Source organism: Eschrichtius robustus, chromosome 15 (assembly GCF_028021215.1).
Source record: "Eschrichtius robustus isolate mEscRob2 chromosome 15, mEscRob2.pri, whole genome shotgun sequence".
Lineage (NCBI taxonomy): Eukaryota > Metazoa > Chordata > Mammalia > Artiodactyla > Eschrichtiidae > Eschrichtius > Eschrichtius robustus.
Genome location: NC_090838.1, coordinates 15,382,289 through 15,408,549, shown reverse-complemented (window position 1 = coordinate 15,408,549; position 26,261 = coordinate 15,382,289). Strand labels below are relative to the sequence as shown.

Here is a 26,261-nt window from a genome sequence, read left to right as displayed (position 1 = left end):
CTAAGTATTTCTTCAGAGGTTGCGGAATGGTGATGCTCTGTCATTCCTTTTACATTTGTTAGCTGGAATTTTTCTATGGAAAAGAACTTTCATCAGTTGTGAGGTTACCCTAAAATATATAGTTCATGTAGGAGTCAGGATAATGCTTGATTTTTCTTCATTTTCTGACCTTGGGAAATGAGAATTGAGAATGAGAATGAGTTGATGCCCTCGCAACTTCTAAAGGTGACTTTTTTGTTTTTGTGTTTAAATCATCATTGTTCCCTATAGTGTAAATTGATGGATTTTAGGATAGTTGTTATGTTTCTGTCCATTGCAGACTGGGAGATAACACTTTTTATACCTTTTCTTGATGCTAAAATATTACTATCTTTGGCCATTTAGAGTCCCTTCACATTGGTTCCCACGTTGACTACAACTTGTTAAAAGCAGCACTTAAAATACTGATTAGAGAAACAAGTGGAAAAGAACAAGGAAGGAGAACAACTTTAAGATTAGTGGTTTTTATCTTGAAATGCAAAGAGCTATGTCAAATTCTGGGCTTCAAGTTCAGCCTTGAATATTAAGTGAATTATTTTCTCATGTTTTACTGATTTATAGAGTTGGGGGGAAAAAATCTTCTACCCGTAGTTGTTTTTTATAATTCTTTATGTTAGAAGTCAGTCTCTTATTTTGAGATACGTTACTCCCGGTAAAAGAAGATTAAATATTTCAAGTATTATTTTATTCATCTACCTGGAGCTAGCTAACTAGTTCTTTTCCTTCCTTGTTTCCTTTCTTTTTCTTCTTTGAGTAAACGTTTAAAATTTGTTAGTGATTTCTTATTTACTCTAATCTTTATGCTCATAGTAAGATTGATATGGAACTTCTTGGGTATCAAGTAACATTTTGTGTTTTTATTTAACTTAGGGTTTGACAAACTAATGGCTTCTTCCCTTGTACCTCTTCATTTTTTTTTTTTTTTAAATTATTTTATTTATTTATTTTTGGCTGTGTTGGGTCTTCGTTGCTGCACGCAGGCTTTCTCTAGTTGGGGCGAGTGGGAGCTACTCTTCGTTACAATGCATGGGCTTCTCATTGCAGTGGCTTCTCTTGTCGCGGAACACGGGCTCTAGGCATGCAGGCTTCAGTAGTTGTGGCTCACGGGCTTAGTTGCTCCGTGGCATGTGGAATCTTCCCGGACCAGGGCTCAAACCCATGTCCCCTGCATTGGCAGGCAGATTCTTAACCACTGCACTACCAGGGAAGCCCCTGTACCTCTTCATTTTTGAACTGGCTTTGTTTTTCTTAAGAAAAGGGTGATAAAAAGTCTAATTCCAGCTTTGAACTCAGTGAAATTAGTTAATTCAAAGGTGGCTGTCAGTTTTGAAGATTCCTTAATGTCATGTATTCAGTAGTCACATAGTGCTTTAACTTGCAGTAGATTAAAAAACTTTATAACCTATCTTCTCTCCTAATCACAGAAAATTTTATTTGAAACGTAGACATGGTAATATTCACTGTTAGAGTCATTTTCCCTGTTCAGTAGTAGTTAATCTGTTGAAATTGCTGACCTTTGGCAGATTTGGTCATCCGCTTCTCTTAGAATGAGATGTTTGAGAATTAAAACAAGTATGGCCAAATTGGTTGTAAGGCTATGTGCAATTTTTCTGAGTTTCATATATGGTCCTTAAAGCAGAAAACAATATACATTATTTTGAAGTTTTCATTGAAAGTATTATTATCCTTTAAGTAGCAAGTTCCCTGTAACTGAATAGCATTTGATAGTTTTCTACAGCACTTTCATATTCATTATTTCATTTCATCCTAATTGTTAACATAGACTGGCTGAGTGATCTACCCATTAAAGATGAAACAGTTATAGGTCATATGAACCCAAGAGACTTGCCCAAACCAGTAAATGGCAGAACTGAAGCTAGAACACTGTTCTTACTCCTGATACTATCTTTTCTTTTTCTGTTCTGCTATTCTATAATGAATTGAACAATTTTACAAAGTATATCAAAAACAATATTCTACTCAGCCTCTCAAATTTAACCTCACGATGGTGTAGGTTATGTGTTTTTAAAATGTGTATATAAGATTACTAGACTTCTAGATCCCTTTCTCAGTTATTCTTGAGATTTATAGAAAAGCTCTTATGTACTCTATGAAATAAGAATATGTGTTACTCATAAGGCAGGCCACTCAGGGACTGAATATATGTTGGACAACAGGACTGAACAGATAGGACAACATACTCAGCTCTCAACAGAATATTATTTACAGGTTCTCATGGTGGTGTAAATGAAATCACTGCTTCAACCCATTGGTGCATCTAAAAGTCATTTATTTGTTGAAAAGTATGAAATATGTTGTGAAAAAGTTCTAAAATTATTACTTGTGTGGAAGAATTTATTATTTTATGTTTCATTTCTGTGTACAAATTCATTAGTCTTAGTTCTGGTTTGGGGTCACAATGATTAATTTTTACCCTTATGTTTTATCCATTATCCTCTAATAATGTTATCTATGACTTTGTGCTTCTAATGACTGAGAATGTTTTCACCAGCTAATTCAGTTAAGGTAATCTCAGATTTGAGATTAAAAAATACTTGATGATTCGATTCAGTGGTTTACCATACCAGAATCACTCGGAGTGCTTGTTTAAAATACCTAGAGTGAGGAGGTGAACGATTTGGAAATGTGTGGCAGCAGTTTTTGCTTGTCATCATGATTGTGGGGATTCTGTGGACATTAAATACCCAGCAGCCAGATGCTAAACTTTTCATTTAAAAAGGATTATCCCACTGAAATTTCCAGTAGCACTCACGTGAAGAGAGACACCTTGGAACAATTCATAGTTTATATAAGGCGTTACTCCAGTTCACACTTCTTTGTAACTCATAATTCCTGGATCTCTAGTGTGTTATATCAGCCTTTGATCTTGTCCCCCATCTTCTCCCTAATGGATTTCTTTCTTCCTGCCTTGTTTCCTTCTGTTGACCTGAAGTCTGCTTGCCATTGCATATTTTAAATTTTTGAAAAAAAGCTTATGGGATGAGAGAAAATAGAAAAGTCTGGTCTCTTACTGAATATGTTTTTAAATATTTTTTTCCTTGATATGTATTTTGCAAATTGGAGACATTTCTTTAATGTTGTTGACTATAATTCTGTATATCATTGTTTACTATCATTTGGTTGTTTTACTTTTTATTCACTGGCTCTACCTTTCCTTCATATTTGCATTTCAGCTCCTCCCTCAATTGTTTCTCTACCTTCCCTTCTTACTGATATCAAATAAGTCTTCATGTGCCTTAAAAACAATCTATCAAGAATTCACCAAGAACTTGCATTATTGCACTGTTTATATACTAAATAATGTACATTAAGTAAACATAGGATCAAAAAACTAACTCTTAAAATATAGGCAGATGTGCTTCATGAGAGATCTGCAAGTTTTAGCCAAATAACCTTTAAAAATGAATGCAGCATGGGTCTCATGGGGTAATACTGAAAATTGACTTATGTTTAGAATATTTTTACATGAGACTGTTTCCTTAACCAGGAATAAGTCCATTGGAGGAAGGGCAAAATCTTTACACTGTAAACCATAAAAGCACTGACTGAAGTTAAAGAAGGCAAATAAATGAAAGGACATGTCATGTTTGTGGCTTGAAAGACTCAGTATTATAAAGATACCAGCTGTCTTCTAATTGATGTATAGATTTAGCACAGTCTCAATAAGAATTTTTCAGGCTTTTTTAAAGAAATTGACAAGCTGATTTATTTAATATGAATGGAAAAACAGAGCCAAGAGTAGTCAAGACAGTCTTGAAGAACAAATTTAGAATTTAATAACTTGGCCAGATATCAAACTTATTAAAACTGCAGTGGTAGTTTTACTAAAATTGTGGTATTGGCACAAGGGTAGAGAAATAGATTGGTGGAATAGAGGATCCAGAAATAGACCTGCTCATTTAGTTAACTGATTTGTGGCCACGGTGCCACTCTGGTGTATTTAGGAAGGATGGTCTTTTCAGTAAGTTGGACTGGAGCAATTGAATATCCAAATGGGGAGAAATTAACTTTGCCTCCTCTTTCACACTACACACACACACACACACACACACACACACACACAACTTCATTCTCAAAGCAATCAAGGAACTTGCTTGTAGTCATGAAGTTAGTAAGGAACAAAAATTTTGAGTCCAGGTCTACCTGGTTCATTCCAAGGTGTCACACTGCTTCTCAAAGAATGCTTTTATTTCTGTCTACTATCGCTCTAAATAAATAAAGGATCTTTTCCTATTCCCTAAGTTTAGAATTTTTGTGAACTTTTTATAAAATTGTGGTAAAATATATTTAGCCTATTGTGAGTTGGTGGGGAAAGTGAGTTTGAATGTCAGTATATTGGCATTTTTCACTTGCCTGCAATTGACTTTTTTTTTTTTTTTTTTGGTTCCTTTGGGTCTTCATTGTTGCGTGTGGGCTTTCTCTAGTTGCGGCGAGTGGGGGCTCCTCTTCCTTGTGGTGCGCGGGCTTCTCACTGCGGTGGCTTCACTTGTTGTGGAGCGCGGGCTCCAGTAGTTGTAGCACACGGGCTCAGCAGTTGTGGCTCGCAGGCTCTAGAGCGCAGGCCCAGTAGTTGTGGCGCACGGGCTTAGCTGCTCCGCGGCATGTGGGATCTTCCTGGACCAGGGCTTGAACCCATGTCCCCTGCATTGACAGGCAATTCTTAATCACTGTGCCACCAGGGAAGTCCCCCTGCAATTGACTTTTAATCTAAATTAAATACTTTTTACTTGAAGGATCTCATAATATTTTATTGCTAATTTTTAAATTAAAACTGATCAGATAAGGGTCTTTACATGATATTCTAAATAGAATAGTAATAAGCTTAATTTATACTGAAACTAATCCCTATTTTATGTTTATCTTTTATGTGTAGTTTTATTGGCCCCCATTTAAGAATTCTGGGGTCTCATGAAAGTTTTTATTTAATTAATTTATTTTGCTTAATTAATTCACTTAATTTATTCAACCAGTGTCAAATCTCTATATCAGACTGTGCTTGACTTGAGAGACACTGTTGAAGAAAACATCATTCTACCCACCATCATCAAGTTTGATTTTTTTGTGGTGAATACAGATGAGTAAACCAGCAATTACAGTATAATGATTGTAATGCTATTGCCTTATTGCACTTTATTTAACACAGTGATTCTCTCCATTAGAATTATTATCTTTCCTTTCTGGTTTTTTTGTACCAAATTAACCACAGACTATATTAGAGTTGTTTCTGGGTTTTTTCTCCCTACTAGATTAGAAGCAAGAAAGCTGAAACCATTCTCCACAGCTTTAACAGTACAGTTGACCCTTGAACAACACAGGTTTGAACGGCCCCAGGTCCACTTATACATGGATTGTTTTCCCCCAAAAAAATGGGGAAAATTGGGAAATTTTTTTGGAGATTTGCAACAACTTGAAAAAATTCACAGACTGCATAGAAATATCAAAAAAATTTAAAAGTTAGGTATTTCATGAATGCATAAAATTATATCTATAGCATATAACATGTTAATAGACTGTATGTTACTGGTAAGGCTTCTGGTCAACAGTAGGCTGGCTACTAGTAGTTAAGTTTGGGGGGAGTCACAATTTATACATACACTTTGGTGGGGTGGGAGTCGATGCTCCTAACCCCCGTGTTGTTCAAGGGTCAGCTGTATTCAGATCTCAACAAAATGGTTGGAGTAATTTGAGTGGCTTTGTTTCTTTCTGTTTTATCGATGAATTTATTTTTGGACACTGGCTACTTGTTTAAAAAAAGTATTTTACATCCTACATAGATTTCTACATTAAAGCATTGTTTGACTGGTAGTCAGTGTGTTCTCTGATCAGTGTGTTAAGATCATACTCTGTAGAGTACTGCACTTTGAGAAGTTTTGTGACAGTTGTGAGTTTTTATTTTTGCCTGTGTGTATTGTTCTTTGGTTTGGGGTAGGGGTAGGTTTTTAGAGTGTCCTCATGTTCAGTAGTCACAGAAGTAGTTTAGTTTTCAATAAAGATGTAAGAGTCAGACAGTTCTTGAAATCACATAAGGCTTTTTTGATGGAATCATGGAAATTGGCAAGGTGAGTAGAGGTAGAAGTGAGATATAATACTAGTCTGAGCTACATAGTTCATGTGTTAAAAACTCAGTCTGTTTAAATGCTCTTTGATGAATGAGGGAAGATTATTAAGTATCTTCTGTGAAGATGGCCTCCCTCTTACCTTTATATTTTTAAAAAGTTGAAGCACTAGATGCTAAAAGGTAGATTAATTACTTAGTTGCTTTTAGAAAAGAATTACAAGCAATAGAAATGGAAACAACAGATTTTTATTTTGGTTTGTAGTTTGCACCTGATATTGTTTGCTTACATATGGTCATAAAATGTACATATTTAAGGTAGCACACGTGACATACTTATGCTTTTTGCTTTTTATATTAGTCTGTTAAGATGATGTGGAAGATTATACTTTTAACTAGAATTATGTAGGTTTTTTAATTCATTGAAGCCTTGGTTTTTCCTGAGTAAAAACGTTGTGTCTTTGTATGGCAAATATATAGTTAAAATTTTATAGTTAAAAAATTTACGTGGTTTATTCTCCCATGTAACCTCAAGCATATCCCAGATTTAAGTATGGTATATGGCATTAAATGTTCTTCATGAGGTATAGCAGAATATAACCGAAAGCTTTAAGGGAATTATTCAGATATAATAGTTAAAAAAAAAAGTCAGTCTAGTTATTAGCTGTGCATCCTTGAATAAGGATTTATTAAGGATTTAGCTTCTCTAAGCCTATTGTGTCACAAGTAAAATGGAGATAATATCCTTGTCTCAGAGTGTTGTTAAGATAGCATTATATGTTAGTGTTCTAAGGCTGCTGTTACAAATTACAACTAAGTGGCTTAAAACAGATTTATTGTCTTACCGTTCTGAAGGTTAGAAGTCAAATTAAGGTGTCACAGGGCCATACTCCCCTTGAAGGCTGTGAGCACAAGCCTTCCTTGCCTCTTTCTGGCTTCTGATGGTTGCTGATAACACTTAACATTCTTTGGCCTGTAGACACAGCACGCCAGTCTCCGCCTCCATCATTACCTGGCATTCTCCCTATGTGTCTGTCCTAATTTTCCTTCTCTTATAAGGACACCAGTCATTGGATAAGAGCCCAACCTACTCCAGCATGACACCTCATTTTAACTTGATTACATTTGCAAAGATCCTATTTCCAAATAAAATCAAATCCACAAGTACCAGGAGTTAAGACTTGAACATATGTTTTGGGGAAGCCCAGTTCAGCCCAGTACAGTCTGAACTCCGGTCCCCCAAAATTCACATTCAGCCCACATGCAAAATACATTCACCCCATTCCAGCATCCCCAAGAGTCTTGAACCATTCCAAAAATCCCAAATCTTATTTTCTAAATCATCTGAGATTCTGAATGTGGTCCATCCTGCGGCAAAATTCCTCTCCATCTTTGGGTCTGTGAAACCTAGGAAACAAGTTATCTGCCTCCAAAATACAGTCATGGGACAGGCATAGGTTAGACAGTCCCATTTGCAAAAGGCAGAAATTGGAAGGAAGAAAGGAGTTAACATGGCTGTTACAGTCTACTCTGAATATTCCATATATTTCTTTTGAAAAGTAATCAGAGAAAAAAAATAACGAACTGAAAGTACTAAGTGTATGGGCTCTGGATTAGAAGTAACTGAAGGTAATACCTTAAAGTGAAATAGGTCATCCTCATTTTAGGTTTTTTCCACGTATGCATTCTTTATCATTTATTCTTTGCCCACTCCAACTAACTAGTCATCTTTCATTATCATCTTATCATTCTTGAGCTTTCCAGAGCCTCGCCTTCTGAAAGGGACTCTGCCTAGTAGCCTATATGTAGTTGTACCCTTTTCGGGACCCTGAATGTACTTGGATTACCATTTTTATTTGAAATTAGTAGTTGACAACCTGCTCTAAAATGAAACCTTCATTTATCTTGATTCTAATTTATTAGCCTCCAAACCTCTATCAGAATAATCTTCAGGTAGACTTTTTTTTTTTTTTTTTTAATAAAAACTATCCACTGGGAAAGACTTGAGAATCTTTATTTTTTAAAAAATAGAAAAAGTAAATAAATAAAAGAATAGGCTCAGGAGTTGTTATTCCAGATCCCAGGAAGGTGGAAAATAATGAAAAGAAAAAACTTGTGAGATTTATTTTGTGGTGGTTTCAGTTGTTTTATATTTTTCTCCCCTGTGTTTTTCACAGTATTAAGATCTTTTTGATTTCTGGTATTAAATAGGGAAGGATTCTAAAACAATGGACTTCTTAAGGAAATTAATGAAAACTTACAAAATCATATTATTTCTACTAGGATAGTTATGAGGTGTTTGCCTTCATTCAGTTGTCATGAATGAACTTGATAGATACCTATGTAAATAGCGTATGAGGGGCAGCACACTACTGTGTGATGAGCTCTGGCCTAAGAGTCCTGGCTGCCTAGCTGCATGTCACATCACTTTTGGACTATAGTGATTTCATCTGTGAAATTATAGTACAGATCTCCATGTCCCATACACTCTTATTAAGCTAGTGATTAAGAAGTGATAAATGATAGGGGTGAGGTCAGTGATAAATTGAAGGGACTGTTACCTTTTAACACATTTGGTGCAGAACACATCTTTTAGATGACCAGTAGGAATGGTATGAGTATAGATGACCAATTTGTATGTTTGTTTTTAACTAATTTTGAAATAATTTCAGACTTAAGAGGAAATCATTAACAATTAAAAAAAAAATCTAGCTTATCCCCAGATTCTCCAAATGTTATTTAACTGAATTTTCTTTATTATTGTTTCCCTCTCCTCGCTTCCCCTCTCTGCATTTGCCTGTCCCTTCACACCCATTTTTTTCCCTGATACTTTTGAAAGGAAGTTGCAGGCACAGTGTCCCTTACTCATGAACATATCATTGTGTGTGTGTGTTCTGAAAGTAAGGACATTCTTTTGTCAGAGTCAGGAACTTAACAATGTTACTGTCAAATCAGCTGACTTTATTCAGACTTTGCCAGTTGTCTCATTGATATCCTTTACAAGAAAGGCGGTGGGGGGGAGCATTGGGGCGGAGAGGGCGATTGATTTGGGGGCTCATACATGACAATTATTTGTCATGACTCTTACTAATCTTGAACTATTTCTCAGTCTTTTATGACCTCAACATTTTTGAAAGGTATAGGCCAATTTTGTAAAATATTCCTCAATCCCAAAATAGTTTTGAATGACATGCTTTCAGTGTTTAAAAACAACCAGTTTTGTTTTGTTTTTTTTTTTCCCACATGGCTTGTGGGATCTTAGTTTCCTGACCCGGGATTGAACCCAGGCCCTCAGCAGTGAAAGTGAGGATTCCTAACCACTGGACTGCCAGGGAATTCCCTAAAAAACCAAATTTTAAATGTTTAATGTATATTTTAAATTGAGTTGAAATGCTTATTTAATTAATTTGTAAGGAAACGAAGGTATCCTGGCCCTTTGTGAAATTAATCTTTCAACTTTGTAAATGAAAGTGCTAATTATAATTAGTCTTCTAGAACTGAAATTCCAAGATTTTTTAAAACTCAAGGCATTTGGCATCATTAGACATTTTAAGTTGTCAAAGTGCATCAGGAGTTTGGTATATTAGGAGCTGATAGAATATAATCAAGAAATATCTAGACACAGGAGGAATTCCTGTTGGATACTGATAGGACTACTTGGAAGGTACCAAATAAAATTGTCGTTTTCTGGGGTAAGTATGTATTTTGAATTTGGTGTTGAAATCTTTAGTGCATTAAGAATAAAGAGGTAGGATTAGGCCTTGTTTCAGGTAGTGATAAGCAGTGGTACAGAGATAGTAATGAATAAGAAGGAGAGAAGTGAACAATTAGGGTACTATTAGGAAATTCATGTGAAAAGTAGGTTTGGAATAATGACTTGAAAAGTAAGCTGAAGAACATAGAGAAGGTACTCTAGCAGGATGCTGTAGGTTTTTAGTATAAAATGACATTGTCAAAGTGGCCTTTGAATGGGAAGATATAATTGTTGTTTATGAAAACAGATTAGAATGATAAGCAGAGCGCCCCTACCCTACAAAAAGGTTCAAGAATTGTTATCGAGACTCGAATGGGCTAATGATCAGTTATTGTTGTGAACGGTTGATGGTACTATAAACAGAAATAAAAATAGGGGACTAGAAGGATTAATAACGAAGAGATCGAGACAGTATTAAAAAGCTGAATTCTTTTACTTTTTAGACTTTTCATACATGAGCACGAGTTTATGTAGAACTGGAATGAACATGAGAATTTGATGTCAATGACTTTGGTGTATAAAACGGCTTGTTAAAGTTACACACTTTTAAGAAAGATATTACAGAACTAGACCTTAGACAGTTGATATTACATTAAATATGTATAAATATTTGTGTACTCACTGTCTATGAGACATCGTTTTAGGTACCACATATCTAGCATGTAGGTGAATGTAATTCTATGGCACTTACATTGGAAATGGGGCTGAGGATTCAAGTAAATAATAAATATGTATAATATACTGGATGATGGGAAATTTAATGAAGAAAAATAAAGCTAGGGCAGTGGGGACTGAAAGTAGAAGAGGGATATTCTAACCCACTTCACTCTCCAGGATTATAACTCTTTTACTGCTCCTTGTCCCTGTAACTCTTTTTGGCCTTCAATGCCTCTCTATAACTTTGCACTGACAGTGTGTCCTTGGCACCATCTATACTTTTGTGGCCTGGATTGTACATACAGCACTACTCTAAATAGAAGTGATACACAATAGTGTAAAGCTGACGGTGGGTTTTGTTTATCTGAACTACTAAATCTGCATTTTACAATTTTCTATACATTTTTCTTTTTTAAAAGGACACTGTCAAGTACTTTTAAATGGTTATTTGTAATAAAAACAATTACCTGCTTCTATTGTTTTTATCAACTGCCCTTTAGTAGTATTCTTTGGAATGGGATATAAGTTTAAGAAGCTTTTTATTCATTTGTTTTAAATGGTCAACATTAAAGCTCTAGGAATGATAAATATGTTTACTGCTACTATTTCTTGTCTGTAAAACAGTAGTATTTTATGGAGAGTATTTTTTAAATAAAAAATTTAAATAGTGTGTTATTTGGCTTTATTATCTGATATTGTGGGTTTTTTACGTTTGAAATTTAATCGGGTTAACTAAGAAATCATTTTTCTTTACATACAAGTATATATGACTTAATGAATTTTTATATATTCCAAAAAAGTACAGATTTAGTTGGTGTTCTATTAACACTGTGAGTAAATTTCAATTAAACTTTTAGTGGCTTAAAATCTGAGTTTGCTAGCTGTTTGTAACTTGCTTGTTAATGTAACTGAAAATTTTGTTGGTGGTTTCAGTATTCTGGTATTGATACTAGTATGTATGACATTAGTTGTTATAATTATGTTTCAAACTAAGCTTCCAAGAACAAATACAGGTTTTGTGTATGACATTAGATGTTTTTAAACTAAACTGCCAAGAACAAATACAGGTTTATTTTTCTCATGTTTTCTAGTCTCTTTTTCCCCCATATTATAGCCACACACATTAAGTAAATGTGTGAGATTTCTCCTTCAACTTTAATTTTCTGTTATACCGTATAGGAATTAGTGGGGTGAATATTTCTATATTGACTGACTCTTTGGTTTAAATGACTTTTATTTGAGGAATGACTTTGTCAAAAATATTTGCTGACCACAGCTGCTTTGTTGTAGGAGGACTGACAAATGGTAGTGGTCGATATATCTCTGCAGCACCTGGAGCAGAAGCAAAATATCGAAGTGCTTCAGGCACTTCCAGTCTGTTTAGCTCCAGCAGCCAGCTCTTTCCTCCTTCTCGGCTTCGGTATAATAGGTCTGATATTATGCCTTCTGGCCGAAGTAGATTATTGGAAGATTTCAGAAACAACCGCTTCCCAAACCTTCAACTTAGAGACTTGATTGGACACATAGTTGAGTTTTCTCAAGACCAGCATGGTTCTAGGTAGGTGATTATTATTTATGATACTTTCTATTGCATTTTTGCTTTGAAAGAGCCAAAGTTTTTCTTGACTAGAATGATTTAACCTTTATAAAAGTTGGAATTGTTTAAAAAATAAATATCCAATATGGATTTTTCTTTCCTGTTAGGATAAACTATAAAAATACAGGTTTTTAATTTATTTTTTATGGTTCTTCAGTTTTCTATAATAAAAATATAGCAATGTCCTTTTATTGGATTATCTTTATTACATTGACAGAATACATTTAATTTCTTTAAATTTCCTTTTGAAAATAATACTCCAAATTACATTTATGGACTTGTGTCCCTGATATATACTTTGTCTAAAAAAATGTTTAAAACAAAGTTTACATTAAACAGACCACATGTACTGTAATGCTTGAGGTACATGCAAATTAGTGTTCTCAAGATAATACACAGAAAGGAAAAGAGTAGTAGAATTCTAATACATTTATTAAATTTGAGGTATCTTTTTATAGTTTTAGAGTAAATCTAAAATTTTTTAAAATAATTTTTGATTATATAGTTGCATACAAATTTTATCTCCCTATGGTTGAAAGTTCTTAAAGTTCCTTAAGAGTAGCAAATCGACCTTGTGTCACTCACAATGGCTAGCTTTTTTTTTTTTGGCCGTGGCATGCGGCATCTTCCCCAACCAGGGATCGAACCCATGCCCCCTACTTTGGGAGCACGGAGTCTTAACCACTGGACCACCAAGGAAGTCCACAGTGGCTAGCTTAGTTAGGAATTAAGTTGTGTCTCATGAATTTTATTGCTAAAGGTTTCTTTTATTATGTTCTAAAAATACTTAGTAATAATATGATTATTAAAAATAAATGAATACCAGTAATATCTTTGTAGTTTTTCATTGATTATAATACAACCAGAACTAACTTAAGAGGCAGTAAACATCTTCATGTCCAGATTTTTTGCCAGTCTAACTAGAAGTTATTTTAAATTAAGGTGTTAACAAAGAAATGCTCCATAACTCTTGTTCTTTTTATTTTAAATTGAATAAAATATATAAGTACTATTTCTGGAAATGATTTTATTTCTGTGGATATGTATATATCCACATATATATATATATATATATATATATATATATATATATATATCCAATATATATCGGGATGTATAATACTGGAGTCAGATTCGGATATTGCTGGAGCTTATTATCAGTATACTGTCATGGCATTAAAATTTTTCCCACATAGATTCATACAGCAAAAGCTAGAAAGAGCTACTCCAGCTGAGCGACAGATGGTATTTAATGAAATTCTACAAGCAGCCTATCAGTTAATGACAGATGTTTTTGGCAACTATGTTATACAGAAATTTTTTGAGGTAAGCACACATACATGTTTGTATATGCTTAATGCTTAGAAAAGCTCTGAAAGTTGGGTGAGTTTATTTTCATATAAAAATATGTGAGCTTGGGAGAAAATATTTACAGATCATATGTCTGATAAAGATTTTATATCCAGAATATATGAAGAATTCCTGAAACTCAACAACGAAAAGACAGCTCAGTTAAGAAATGGACAAAGGGCTTGAATAGACATTTCTCCATAGGAGATATTCAGATGTGCAGTAAGCACATGAAAAGAAGCTCAGCACCCTTAGTCATTAGGGAAATGCAAATCAGAACCACAAGGAGAGTCTACTTTACATCTAGTGGGATGGCTGTAATTTAAAAAACAGAAAATAACAAATGTTTGTGAAGATGTGGAGAAATGAGAACCCTTGTACATTGTTGGTGGGAATGTAAAGTGGTGCAGCCACTGTGGAAAAGTTTGGCAGTTCCTCAAAAAACTAAACATAAAATTACCATATAACCCAGCAATTCCATCCTAGGTATATACCCAAAAGGATTGAAAACAAGGACTTAAACACCAGTGTTCATTTCAGCATTGTTTATAATAGCCAAAAGGTGGAAACAATCCAGCAGATGAATGTGTAAACAGAATGTGGTATATACATGCAATAGAATATTGTTCAGCCATAAGAAGGAATGAAGCTTTGATACATGCTTACACATGGATGGAACTAAGTGAAATAAGCCAGGTACAAAAGAACAAACATTACAGGGCTCCATTTATGTGAAATACCTAGAATAAGCAAATTCATAGAGACATAAAGTCGGCTAGGGTTTCCTAGTCTTACTAGTAGACCGGTTGGGGTAAGAGGGGGAATAGGGGGTTATTGCTTAATGAGTACAGTGTTTCTGTTTGGGGCAATGGAAGGATTTGGAATCAGATTGTGGTGGTGATTGCACATGGTGAGAATATAGTCAATGCCACTGAATTAAAAATGGTTAAAATGTCATATTTTATGGTATATGTTTTTTAAGTGTATGGTCTTACATTAAATGAGAAGTTTAATACCAATCCTGATTAATATTTGAAATATATTTGAAAATATAAAGCATTAGGAGTAAGTCTTATGTGAAGCAATTAATGAATTGTAGTACAGTCTTTATGTGGATTTGTTAGGTGTCATTTATTTTGTAATTCAGCAATTTTTTTAGTTTATAACTAAACATCTATGTTGTAGCTTGACTTAACAGATTTCCTCCACGGTCAGAATATAGTTGAGAATTATCTGGTCTGAATGTATGCCTCAGAAATTCATTTTATTAAAAGACAGTGGGGGTGTTTGTTTGAAATGAAGAGTGAAGATGTTTACTTTAAAAGAATAACAGGTGGTTAATATGTTAGTAAAAAGGGAATAGTAGCTATAGAATGACTTACCCTCTAAAAAGTGATATTATTTCAAGCACCTCTGGGTCTATCTTAATTCGCTTTTACCTAAATGCCTTCTCCCTACATACTTGCCAAATGTGATATTTTATAAATAGATTAAATAGACTGCAAACAGTGGGTTATTCAAGTTTAACCAAGTAATATTATAGTCATTTTTATTAATTTTTTTTTTTCTGTCAGTTTGGGAGTTTGGATCAAAAATTAGCCCTGGCTACTCGTATTCGTGGTCATGTTCTACCCTTAGCATTGCAGATGTATGGCTGCCGTGTTATTCAGAAAGCATTAGAGTCTATTTCATCTGACCAGCAGGTAATTGTAAGTTAAGACAAAATTTTTGTATTATTTTATCCAATTTTTAAATTTTTATCTTACAGTAATCTTGGAGTGAAATGTTAAATATTTCCACAGACTAAAATATTTTTTTAAATCTGTCTCAAAAGAGTATGTAATTAATTGAAAGTTACACAACAGATCTTTGATCTGTCCTCTGTTCATTTTCTTCATCTTTTCATTTCTAAGTGAAAGTATTTGAGTACCTACTATATGTCAAGCAGAGTGCTAGATGGTGGGTGTTTCTGCTACCACTACTCATTTGATTTTCTGTAGTATCAGGAATATATTTTACTATTCCCAGTGTTTATTTGGATTGCACTTATACTTCTGTCATAAGAATAAATATTTTAAAACCAATTGCATTCCTATATGCCAGTTAAAAATGTATATACAGGGAATTCCCTGGTGGTCCAGTGGTTAGGACTCCGCACTTTCACTGCTGAGGGAGTGGTTCAGTTCCTGGTCGGGGAACTAAGATCCCACAAGCCGCACGACGTGGCCAAAAACAAAAAAAAAGTATATACAAAGTTTTAAAAATTTCATTCAACAGGAAAAGTAGCCTAAAGCATCCTCTTAACAAGATTTACAGTTCTTTAAGAGAAAAGAGAGCACATATAAATTAATTGGGAAGTATACCATGTTCTTGGATGGAAAGGTCTAAGTATTCTAAGTAAAAAAGGGATTAGTACAATTCCAATTATGTGCTCATAGGAATTGTCTTGTAAATGATCAAAATAAATTTTTAAATTATTTTAAATAGACAAGGATATTAAGGAGAGTAAGGGATGAGGAAAATTGCTTATCCACTAGATTTTTTAAAGAAACTGTGTAGCATCACTAGCATGGTTTGCGCATGAGGTAAACAGACTTTTAAAATGAAATTCATAACCTCCCATAGATACTGTATATAACTGGTTTATGTATTACAATGAAATATAATAAGAGTAAAGAAAATATTTCTTAAAAGGTATTGGTAATTAGTAAGTTTGGAAAGAGATTGGCTTTGACTCTCAACCTACATTCATATGATAAATTCCAGAATTAAAGGCAATAATATATAGATGGATGGATGGATATGTATGTGTTATGTATATACATTAATCACAGCAGTGAACATCTGTGAGAAAATAGCATTGTTCCTCTTGAGGAAATCCTGAGTTTTAGAGTCATTGAAGATGTGTCATAATGGAGAGAGAGTAACAGTTTGACTGTATTGGTACTTAGAACTTCTCTGCTCTTAACTCTCAGACTGGTATAGATACTTTAAAGATATTTTGGGAACAGTTCTCAGAGCTTTCTGAGATGCCCTTCCCAGGTTATAATCCTCAAGTTTGGCTTGAGTAAAATTTTCCAATTCTTTCTTTTTAAAAAAAAAACGATATTTTACGTGTCTTTAATATTTGAAAATATAAAGCATTGGGAGTAAGCTTCAGATGATTAGTGGTATTACATTTCCTATTTGGATTCTTCCCCCACCCCCGCCCCACCCCGCTCTGCATGGCTTATGGGATTTTAGTTCCTTGACAAGGGATCGAACCCAGGCCCTCGGCAGTGAGAGTGCAGGGTCCTAACCTCTGGACCACCAGGGAATTCCCTCCTGTTTGGATTCTTAAGTACATTTGATTTTGTAATTTAGTTCATATTTAGTTTATAACTAACATTTGTGTGGTATCTTGACTTCAAGGATTCCTCTAGTTATGTCAGAATACAGTTGAGAGTTTTTTGGGTGAGAGAGTTTTGGGGATTTTTTTGGCTGCGTTGGGTCTTCGTTCCTGCGCGCGGGCTTTCTCTAGTTGCAGCAAGCAGGTGCTACTCTTTGTTGTGGTGCGCGGCTTCTCATTGCAGTGGCTTCCTTTGTTGCAGAGCACGGGCTCTAGGCGCGGGGCTTCGGTAGTTGCAGCATGCGGGCCCTAGAGCGCGTGGACTTCAGTAGTTGTGGCGTGCGGGCTCCGTTTTTGTGTCTCATGGGCTCTAGAGCGCAGACTCCGTAGTTGTGGCGCACAGGCTTAGTTGCTCCATGGCATGTGGGATCTTCCCGGACCAGAGATCAAACCCGTGTCCCCTGCATTGGCAGGTGGATTCTTAACCTGTGTGCCACCAGGGAAGTCCCTGGGTGAGAGAAATTTTAAATGTGAATACCGGGAATTCCCTGGTGATCCAGGGGTTAGGGCTCTGCACTTCCACTGCAGGGGACATGGGTTCGATCCCTGGTCGGGGAACTAAAACCCTGCATGCTGCACGGCGCAGCCAAAAAAAAAAAATGTGAATATGTTTACACTAGGTGTACTCCATTTCTTCACAGTACTATTTCCTATTGCACTAATAAGGCACGCAGGTTATTGTGTGGCTACCTGTATTTTTCCCTAAGGATTAAGATGTTTATTTAATGAAGTCTTACAAACTTATGAGAAAAATACTAAGATTGTTAGTTAAAAGAAAATGCACTTAGTAAATAAACCTTACTGTAAATAAGTTTAACCTTATTAGTAATCAAATATAAATTGAAAGGTGTCATTTTTGCCCATTAAATGAGCAAAAATCTAAAATCTCCTGAGAATCTGTCCCTGAAGAAGGTATCAAATGATAAAGGAAAGTTATATTGAGTCAGGTTCTTATTTTTTTTTTGGCCGCACCAAGTGGCTTGTGGGATCTTAGTTCCCCGACCAAGGATCGAACACAGGCCCCAGCAATGGAAGCTCGGAGTCCTAACGACTCGACTGCCAGGGAATTCCCTGAATCAAGTTCTTTGTTATAAGATTATTAAAAAGAAGAGTAAAATGCTCAACAATAATTTCTTCTCATAATTGAGATATTACGTGAAAATTACATAGCCCATCAGTGCTCACTCAACTCCTTACCCTTTTCTGGGTGCTTGATAAACTCAAGGAGCCATCAAAAATAATTATTTGGGGAAATTCCTTGGCGGTCCAGTGGTTAGGACTCCTCACTTCCACTGCAGGGGGCACAGGTTCAATCCCTGGTTGGGGAACTAAGATCCCGCATGCTGTGTGGCACAGCCAAAAGATGATAATAATTATTATTATTAAATGGGGGAAGGGGTATGCTCAGTAGAGAGAAAACGTAGAATTCTAAAATCATTATATTAGTTGTCAGCTGAGAAAGATAAGTGGAAGATGTACACAGTGAAGATAGTAGTGTATAGCAAATTGAGTATCACTAAGTTATATTTCAGCAGGTATCATTTACATTATAATCCTGTAAAATGTTTTAGTAATTCTCACCTTCAGTGGCTTCTGCTTATTACACTTTGGGGGATGGGGTGGGACTTTTAAACTTTGACATATAAAAAATTGCAAATAAATTTTTGAGTATACTTTTGTTCCTACCTCAGTACTTTTATGTAAAATCCTTCTATGCTGTTTGGTGAGGTAATTTAAATGTTTTCTCTTTTGCAGAGTGAAATGGTAAAGGAGCTAGATGGTCATGTACTCAAATGTGTGAAAGATCAAAATGGAAACCATGTTGTACAAAAATGTATTGAATGTGTTCAGCCACAGTCACTACAGTTCATCATTGATGCTTTCAAAGGACAAGTAAGATTGATTTTTGGCTTCTAATTAGTTAGAATTTGAGTGTTAACTAACATATTTTTTATAAATCAAAAGATAATACCCAGTACTTTCATACAAAAGTAGGAGATAAATACTGAATGTGCCTTAATTTCTGCCTCTTTGATAGAGTGAGTCAATAGATAGCTTCATTTTTTGCAGCTGAAAAATGTAGAAATATGAGTTTAATTTATATTACTCTAAGAAGTAAAGACAACTACTGTTAGAATTGTAAGCCCAACAGTGTTTTCCAAATTTTCTGGGAGAGGGAGAGGAGGGAAGAAGACTTAGGACTGTATAATAAAAGGCAAAATAAATATCAGTTAGTAATTAATAACATAATAATTAATAGCTTCTAATTACAACATGCACTACCCCTACTGCACAATCCATTCCTTGTCATTATTACATGCCTTCCATCTTCTGATTAGGTTCCTTTTGATCAAAATATTCGTTAGTGAACTTACGGTTACTGGCGGTGGGGGAAGGGATAGTTAGGAAGCGTGGGATTGACACACTGCTGTATATCAAATGGATAACCAATGAGGACCTACTGTATAACACAGGGAACTCTGCTTAATGTTATGTGGCAGCGTGGATAGGAGGGGAGTTTGGGGGAGAATGGATACATGTATATGTATGGCTGAATCGCTTTGCTGTGTACCTGAAACTATTACAACATTGTTAATCGGCTATACTCCAATATAAAATAAAAAGTTTTTAAAAAATCAGTATAAAAACAAACAAAAAGGATATCCGTTAGCTCCTAAATTCAGTACCCTGCTTCCCAGCCTTTGTCACATGACAGTTGGCATATTATCAGTAAATGTGAATTCCCCGTTCTATTTTAAATTAATTCAGCATGTGATCAAAAACCTGTCCTTCCAAAAATGTCACAAAATGGAAATTTATTTCTTCTAATTGTTTTAAGGTGTTTGTACTTTCAACTCATCCTTATGGCTGCAGAGTAATCCAGCGCATCCTAGAGCACTGCACTGCAGAACAGACCTTACCTATCTTAGAAGAACTTCACCAACATACAGAGCAGTTGGTACAGGTATAAACTCCCTAATATTTTGAAATGTTTATATATTTTTGAAAATATTCTGATTTTTTTAAAAGGAAATACAATTTATTGTTAACACATTATAGAAACACTCAGTGAGACAAAAGCCTGTTGTATTCTCCTGATTGTACTATTGGATTTTTAGAAAATTGATGAACATCTTTTTAAAGAATTACCATTATTCTTAAGGAAAGTAATTTTTTAATATCTGCACTTAGGATCAGTATGGCAATTATGTTATTCAGCATGTACTGGAACATGGTCGACCTGAAGACAAGAGCAAAATTGTTTCTGAAATCAGAGGAAAGGTCTTAGCCCTGAGTCAACACAAGTTTGCCAGGTATTGCGTTATGTTTTAATTCCAGGGGTCAAGTCTTTCAACTCTCTGGCTTTTATTAGTAAGCACAGAAATGCATGTAAAATATAGCATTGGAATATAGTCTTTTTTAGTAGAGGCAAAAGGTACATAATAGAATGTTGTTTTTGTTCTTATAGAATCTACACAACAAATTGGTTTGCCCTCATGTATTCCATTTTTGAAATGTGTATTTGGAAAATTATTTCTCCCCAAGATGTGTAAATAAATGCAAATCTAATTTATTTAGTGCATGTTCATGAAAGCCTCAGACCTTATTAATGACCTACTTCCCCCACACTTGAATTACAGTTTTAATTTTTATTTAATTATAATTTTGAGGCCTGTAATTAAACTTGCAGATATCCAATATGGGTTCTTCTATGATATTAATTTCTGTTTTGAAAGTAACTGTAAGAGAATTACAAGAGAATCCTATTTAGACTCTTCTGTCTTCCAGTGCATTGAGCAAGTTCTTTCAAAAACCAAGGAAATTTTTCTATTAAAAAATAACAAAATAATTTTTTTTGTATGTACTTTAATTTTTTAGCAATGTAGTAGAAAAGTGTGTTACTCATGCGTCCCGTGCTGAGAGAGCATTACTGATTGATGAAGTTTGCTGCCAGAATGATGGTCCTCACAGTGCCTTATACACCATGATGAAGGACCAGTATGCCAACTATGTAGTTCAGAAGATGATTGATATGGCTGAACCTGCTCAGAGAAAGATAATCATGCACAAGGTAATACAGTTTATAGCACTTAAAATAGATGATTCACTTTGTGTGACTTCAGGCTACTCATTTAACTTCCCTAGGCTTTAATTTCCTCAGAGTTGTTACAACTGCAGAAAATTTAAAATCAGTGGAAAACCATTGGCAGATGTAGGTATGATATACCCCTTTATTAAGTTCTTAAGGTAATCAACTCAGTAAAATCACATTCATTTCTCATCTATTTACCTACCGTTAGCATTGTTTTTCCCTTCACCATCTTATTTAGGTATATTTGATTTTCCATAATACATTGGCTGAACATTGATTTTAAAATCTGATTAAATTTTCTTACTAACCTAGTAAATTTTCTTAAAGAGAAAATTTATATCGGTTTAATTTTTTTTTAATCAATTAAGCTGTTTTCTCTCTCTGTCCTGCTAGAATCAAATGATTCTTTAAGAAATCATTAATTTCCACAGGAAAACTTACTGTTAAAAAGAACACTGCCCTCTTGATTTTCTGTGTTTTTAAAAATTTAGTATTTCTGCTTAAGAATATATAACTATAACATTTTTTTCAGTCTTATTTTTAACAACTGCATTATTTAATCAATATCATATTTAGGGCATTTTGATTATTTAATAACTGTTCTTAGCAGTGTTTATATAAACATCTTTGCATAATTAAGTGTTTTTGTAAGGTAAATCCCTAGATGTGGAATTGCTGGCACAGAGTATGTGAACATGTTACATTTTAATAGATTTCTGCCAAGTAGCTCTCCAGGAATCTTGTAGAAGTTTGCACCTCTATCTAGTATTTGAGAAAAGTGCCTGTTTTACTGTTGTCTCATCAATACCAGTTATTATTTATAAAATCTTTGCCAGTCTGGATGGAAAGATAATGATATGATTCTTCTCATTTCCAGTTTTAAAACAGTTAAGGAGATATTGAACGTGTTAAATGTATTAGCTATCACACGTCTGATTGCTTGTTCATGTCTTTTGCTCCATTTTGTATTGAATTTTTGTCCAGTTGCTTAGAGTTATAGAACTTTGCCCTCGTAAACCTTACAAGAATATAATAGCTCATTAGTGATACTTCTCTGCTATGTTTGGAGCCCCTCAACTGTTTTGTTTGCATGTGTAATAGTTTATAGGAATAGTGGTTTGTTTATTCATTGAACAATTTTGAGAGTAGAAGTTGGGAGAGATTGAGTGGAACAGAACTGCTTTTGCAAACAACTTTCTTTGGATTTGAATTTTAAAATTTCAATTATTCTTCCAAATCACCCAAATTTGGGGGCGCTTTTTTAAGGAATCAGAAACTAAAATAACTTAGATTTCCTAAGCAGATCATTTATTTTTCAGATTCGACCTCACATTACTACTTTGCGCAAATACACATATGGGAAGCATATACTGGCCAAGTTGGAAAAATATTATTTGAAAAATAGCCCAGATCTAGGGCCTATTGGAGGACCACCAAATGGAATGCTGTAAAGGAAAAAGAGAAGATGATGTAACCGTGTGAGAGGAACGTTTCTTTTGTGAATTATCAAAACACAACTCAACTATGAATCTTCAAATTTTTTTTAAAGTGAAACTATTTATTGACTTTATTCATCCATTTGTAAATTTTTTAAGGTTCTTGTGTATATTTGGGGGTGGGGGGTGGTGAATTATAAATTATATTCAGCCCTGAGTGGAGACCTATCAGATTGGATTGCTGGCAAAGCACAGAATGCCTGTATATGATGTAACTGTATCAAAAAATGCTGTCACATATTTTGTAAATTTTTACCTTGTAAAGTCACAAAAATAGTTTTTAAAGGAAAAAGTACAGTATTCTTTTAATAAACTGGCTTGCAGTCTGGTAGGTCTACGGACCCCATAGCACAACAGGTTTATAGAAATGTATATAGAAATATAGTCCTTATGGGGTTTTTTTGTCCTTTGTGTGAAGCCTTTTATAACAGATTAACAATCAACTGCATAAATATTATTAATATTTTTAAAAGAAAGTTAAGTTGTATTTTGGTAATTCACAAACTATCATGCAAATAAAAACTTGGCAAGTAAGACAAGAATTAAGTGATTTGAAATGAAAAGAACTTACATTATTTACAGTAGATGTGGTTTTAATACAAATACTGCCCCCCAAAATGTCTCTGGCAATGTACAGAAGTATTGTATATACTTACATATGTAATTGTTGTAAGAGGTAGAAAAAACAAAATCATGGTGACACTTCCAGTTAAGTACGCTAAACGGAAAGTTAAGTTCCATTTTAACTTTTCAGTTTGGTTTGCGATGAGAAAGAGTGGAGATTTGTATATTGTTTTGCTTATAGAATTACAAGGACATGTTGAAAAAGTGTTGAGATTTATTTTGCTTTTTCATAGTAGATTCAGAAAGTAGGAACCAGATAGAGGTGAAAAGGGGCCACTGAAAAGTGAATTTGATAGCTCAACATTTAAGCATGATTACATATTCAGATAGCTTTTTTTGCTTCCTATAAATATATGCATTGTGTGTGTGTAGTAATAGATGTAAGTTTACACTTTGAAAGCAAATCATGTTTCAATGTTTATTATAAAAAGCCTTGCTAATTTAGTAATGATGTTTTCTTTGGTTGTACAGGTGTACATTTGTAAACCTTAATGCTGTAAATGGAATTTGTTTTATCTCTTTGGGAAACATTTGCATTTTAGTGTACATTTATGTCCCTGCCCTCTGACCTGGCATATAGTGTTGTATAATGTAAATTTATTTCTCCAAATCAAGAGTGATTTTTTAAAAATTTTTTATCTTTATATGGTTTCAGAAGTATGAACCAGCTTTCTTTTTATTATTGTGAAAAACATTTTGTTTTATAACATAGTTGTTGACTCTGTTAATATGGACATGCTAGGATTTGGATCACTTTCAAGAAGTCAGGGTATTGTGCATAATAGAAAGTATTGGACTGAGATATTTGGTTACCATGGAGGCCAATGCTTTTTCCATCTTATTAAATGTGATGTGACTTTTTTTCTTTGTACAGAAGAGTACTGTATTTTTGAATAGCCTACTCCCAAGTAATAGCAAATCTGTATGATAACATTTTTTCTCTGGACATAAGACGTAACAGTAACATGATGTACATTTACAAGCGGCCTTATGTACATTTCCCAACAATCTTTTTAAGGCAAAATTGTGACCATATGTGTATAATTAAAATCATTTTTAATCCTTTGCCTATGAAAATATTTTGGAAAAAAAACTTGCTTTGTATATTCAGTTTCTGAAAGATAAAGAAAGTGCTTTGTATTTTGTTGAAGTCAGTATTTTGTATAAAACTTTTATGTTGACCCACTTATGTTTAGTGCTAAAAACTAATGAACCATGCTATCTCTTTCAATTGAACATGTGAGGGATTTTTTTATTAGAAGTCTGCAGAAGAAAAGCTATCTTCTGAGCACAATATTGAATATAAAGGTTTTTTCACATAGCTGTTCATATCATGAACCTAAGAATAACGGCATGAAGTTTGGGGTGCCAGGCATACTTTTTCATGTTTGATGTTGAGTTATTTTAGTTTTCTAACCCAACATTCCGTGTTGAGGCCATAAAATTTAACCACTTGTCACTGTCACGGTCCCTTCTCATAGTCACACTAGTTCATCAGCATGTCCCAGTCACAGTAACAGAGCTTTTTTCCCTCCATACAGAACTGCGCTCTGCCACTCTTCCCCACTTTGTTTTGCCAGCCTCAGAATGTCTTGGACCTGTGTTGAACTTTTGTTCCCAGTATCAGCTCATGGTTTCAGGATCAAAGTTGTCCTTGTTGCAGATTGGTGGTGACTTTCCTGGATTTGCACAGTTGAATTCCTGGTTTTCCTTTACCCTTATCTTCTGTTCACACAGGCAAATTATTTCTGCAAATTTAGAAAGTCCTAGAGAATGGCACACTGGGAAACTGAACAATTGTCTTGGGTTCCTGATGTTCCCATGTATCCCAGTGTTGACAACCAATCTTCCCAGTATTTTAGGGTTTATTTTGTTTTCTAGAAATTTTGTGATCTGCTATTTTTGGTGCCCACCTCTCTAATTCCACCTTTTAATAAATTGGCATGGATTTTTGGTATAATCTGAAAATGACATTTCAGAATAAACTTAATTGGGCAGAGCCACTTAGGCTTTACTCTTGGGTGTCTTGATATGGATTGTTTCTGGACCAGTTTGTCTTCAGTCCTGGCTCTTATTGGTTCATATGAAATAATGTTATCTTCACTTCTTTGTATATTATGTATAAATTAGAAAATGAAAAATGTGTGAATAACATTGTATGAAATAAACCTGGTCTTGTGTTTTTCTCTAGATAAAATACCCCTCTGTACCTCAATTACAGTTCCATTGACCATTCAGGTTTACTCAGATTTAAGGAAAACAAAAATATCTTTATCACATGGATGCTAGTCTAGGGCCACTGATTACACTGATGGTATTAATTCTGTCTTTTAATATTCATAATCTAATTACATAGCGTGATTACACACCTCATATGATGAAACTTTAAGCCTGTTTCCTTACTGATAAAATGATACTGATAAAATGATGGTTTTTGAGGATCAAATTAAATCACATATCTTCACCCACACGTGTTTGTTTCCTTTCCACATGCACTTCAGGAGATTAAGTACAGTTTGGGTTCAGGCATGGATTTAACCTCACTATTTACAAACCTTGTGAACTTAGGTCTGTTATCTCAGCCTCAGTGCCTTCATCTTTACTATGAGATGGAACTATTTTTAAATCCATGGTTTTAAGAATTGAGAATATATATAAAAAGATACCTAGAACCTAATTCTCAACCGCTGCTAATACTGTTTCCATTTTCCTTTCCCTTCTATAGCTAATTTTTTTTTAATCTATACAGATAATTCAGTAGAATCCAAAATGGTGATCTTATAAAACTAAATGGGAAAAGGAGTTTTCATCACACACATTGTTTATCCTCCATTTTAATTTTATCCTGGTTTGGTTCTATTCCAAACTGAAAGCCCCTCTGGAGTTGTTTACTTGCGCCACTTGTAGTGATGAAATTAAAGATCCTAAAAAGGAAATAAATGTCATGTCCTCCCACCCTAGCTTATCAACTTCAGAAGAGTAGCTTCCTAAAGTGACCTGGGTAGTGTTGTATAATACTTGCCCTAATGACAGTGGTTTCTCAGAAGGGGGTGGGCGAGTAGGGGAAGGCGGAGAAAGCCCTAGGGAGCAGCATTCACTGTCTGCCTTACCCATCTAACTTGAAAGGACTGGATTAACATATCTGATGGGATTTGGATGCTACAGACATTTAGTAAATTCATCTCTA

General features: G+C 34.5%; 1 protein-coding gene across 5 annotated transcripts in view; it reads left to right on the top strand.

Moving 5' to 3' along the window:
* Positions 1 to 25,271, top strand: part of PUM2 (pumilio RNA binding family member 2) — a 91,428-nt gene extending 66,157 nt beyond the window's left edge. For 3 of the 5 annotated variants that reach the window (XM_068563966.1, XM_068563964.1, XM_068563968.1), the window contains 8 exons: positions 11,817 to 12,084; positions 13,320 to 13,449; positions 15,048 to 15,182; positions 18,617 to 18,754; positions 19,701 to 19,826; positions 20,054 to 20,175; positions 20,741 to 20,933; positions 22,274 to 25,271. In XM_068563966.1, coding sequence (XP_068420067.1) covers positions 11,817 to 12,084; positions 13,320 to 13,449; positions 15,048 to 15,182; positions 18,617 to 18,754; positions 19,701 to 19,826; positions 20,054 to 20,175; positions 20,741 to 20,933; positions 22,274 to 22,405 — 1,244 coding nt within the window. In that variant the 3' untranslated portion in view covers positions 22,406 to 25,271. The remainder of the gene's footprint in view (positions 1 to 11,816; positions 12,085 to 13,319; positions 13,450 to 15,047; positions 15,183 to 18,616; positions 18,755 to 19,700; positions 19,827 to 20,053; positions 20,176 to 20,740; positions 20,934 to 22,273) is intronic. The other 2 variants (XM_068563967.1, XM_068563965.1) reach the window with 1 other exon arrangement.
* Positions 25,272 to 26,261: the final 990 nt, after the last annotated feature.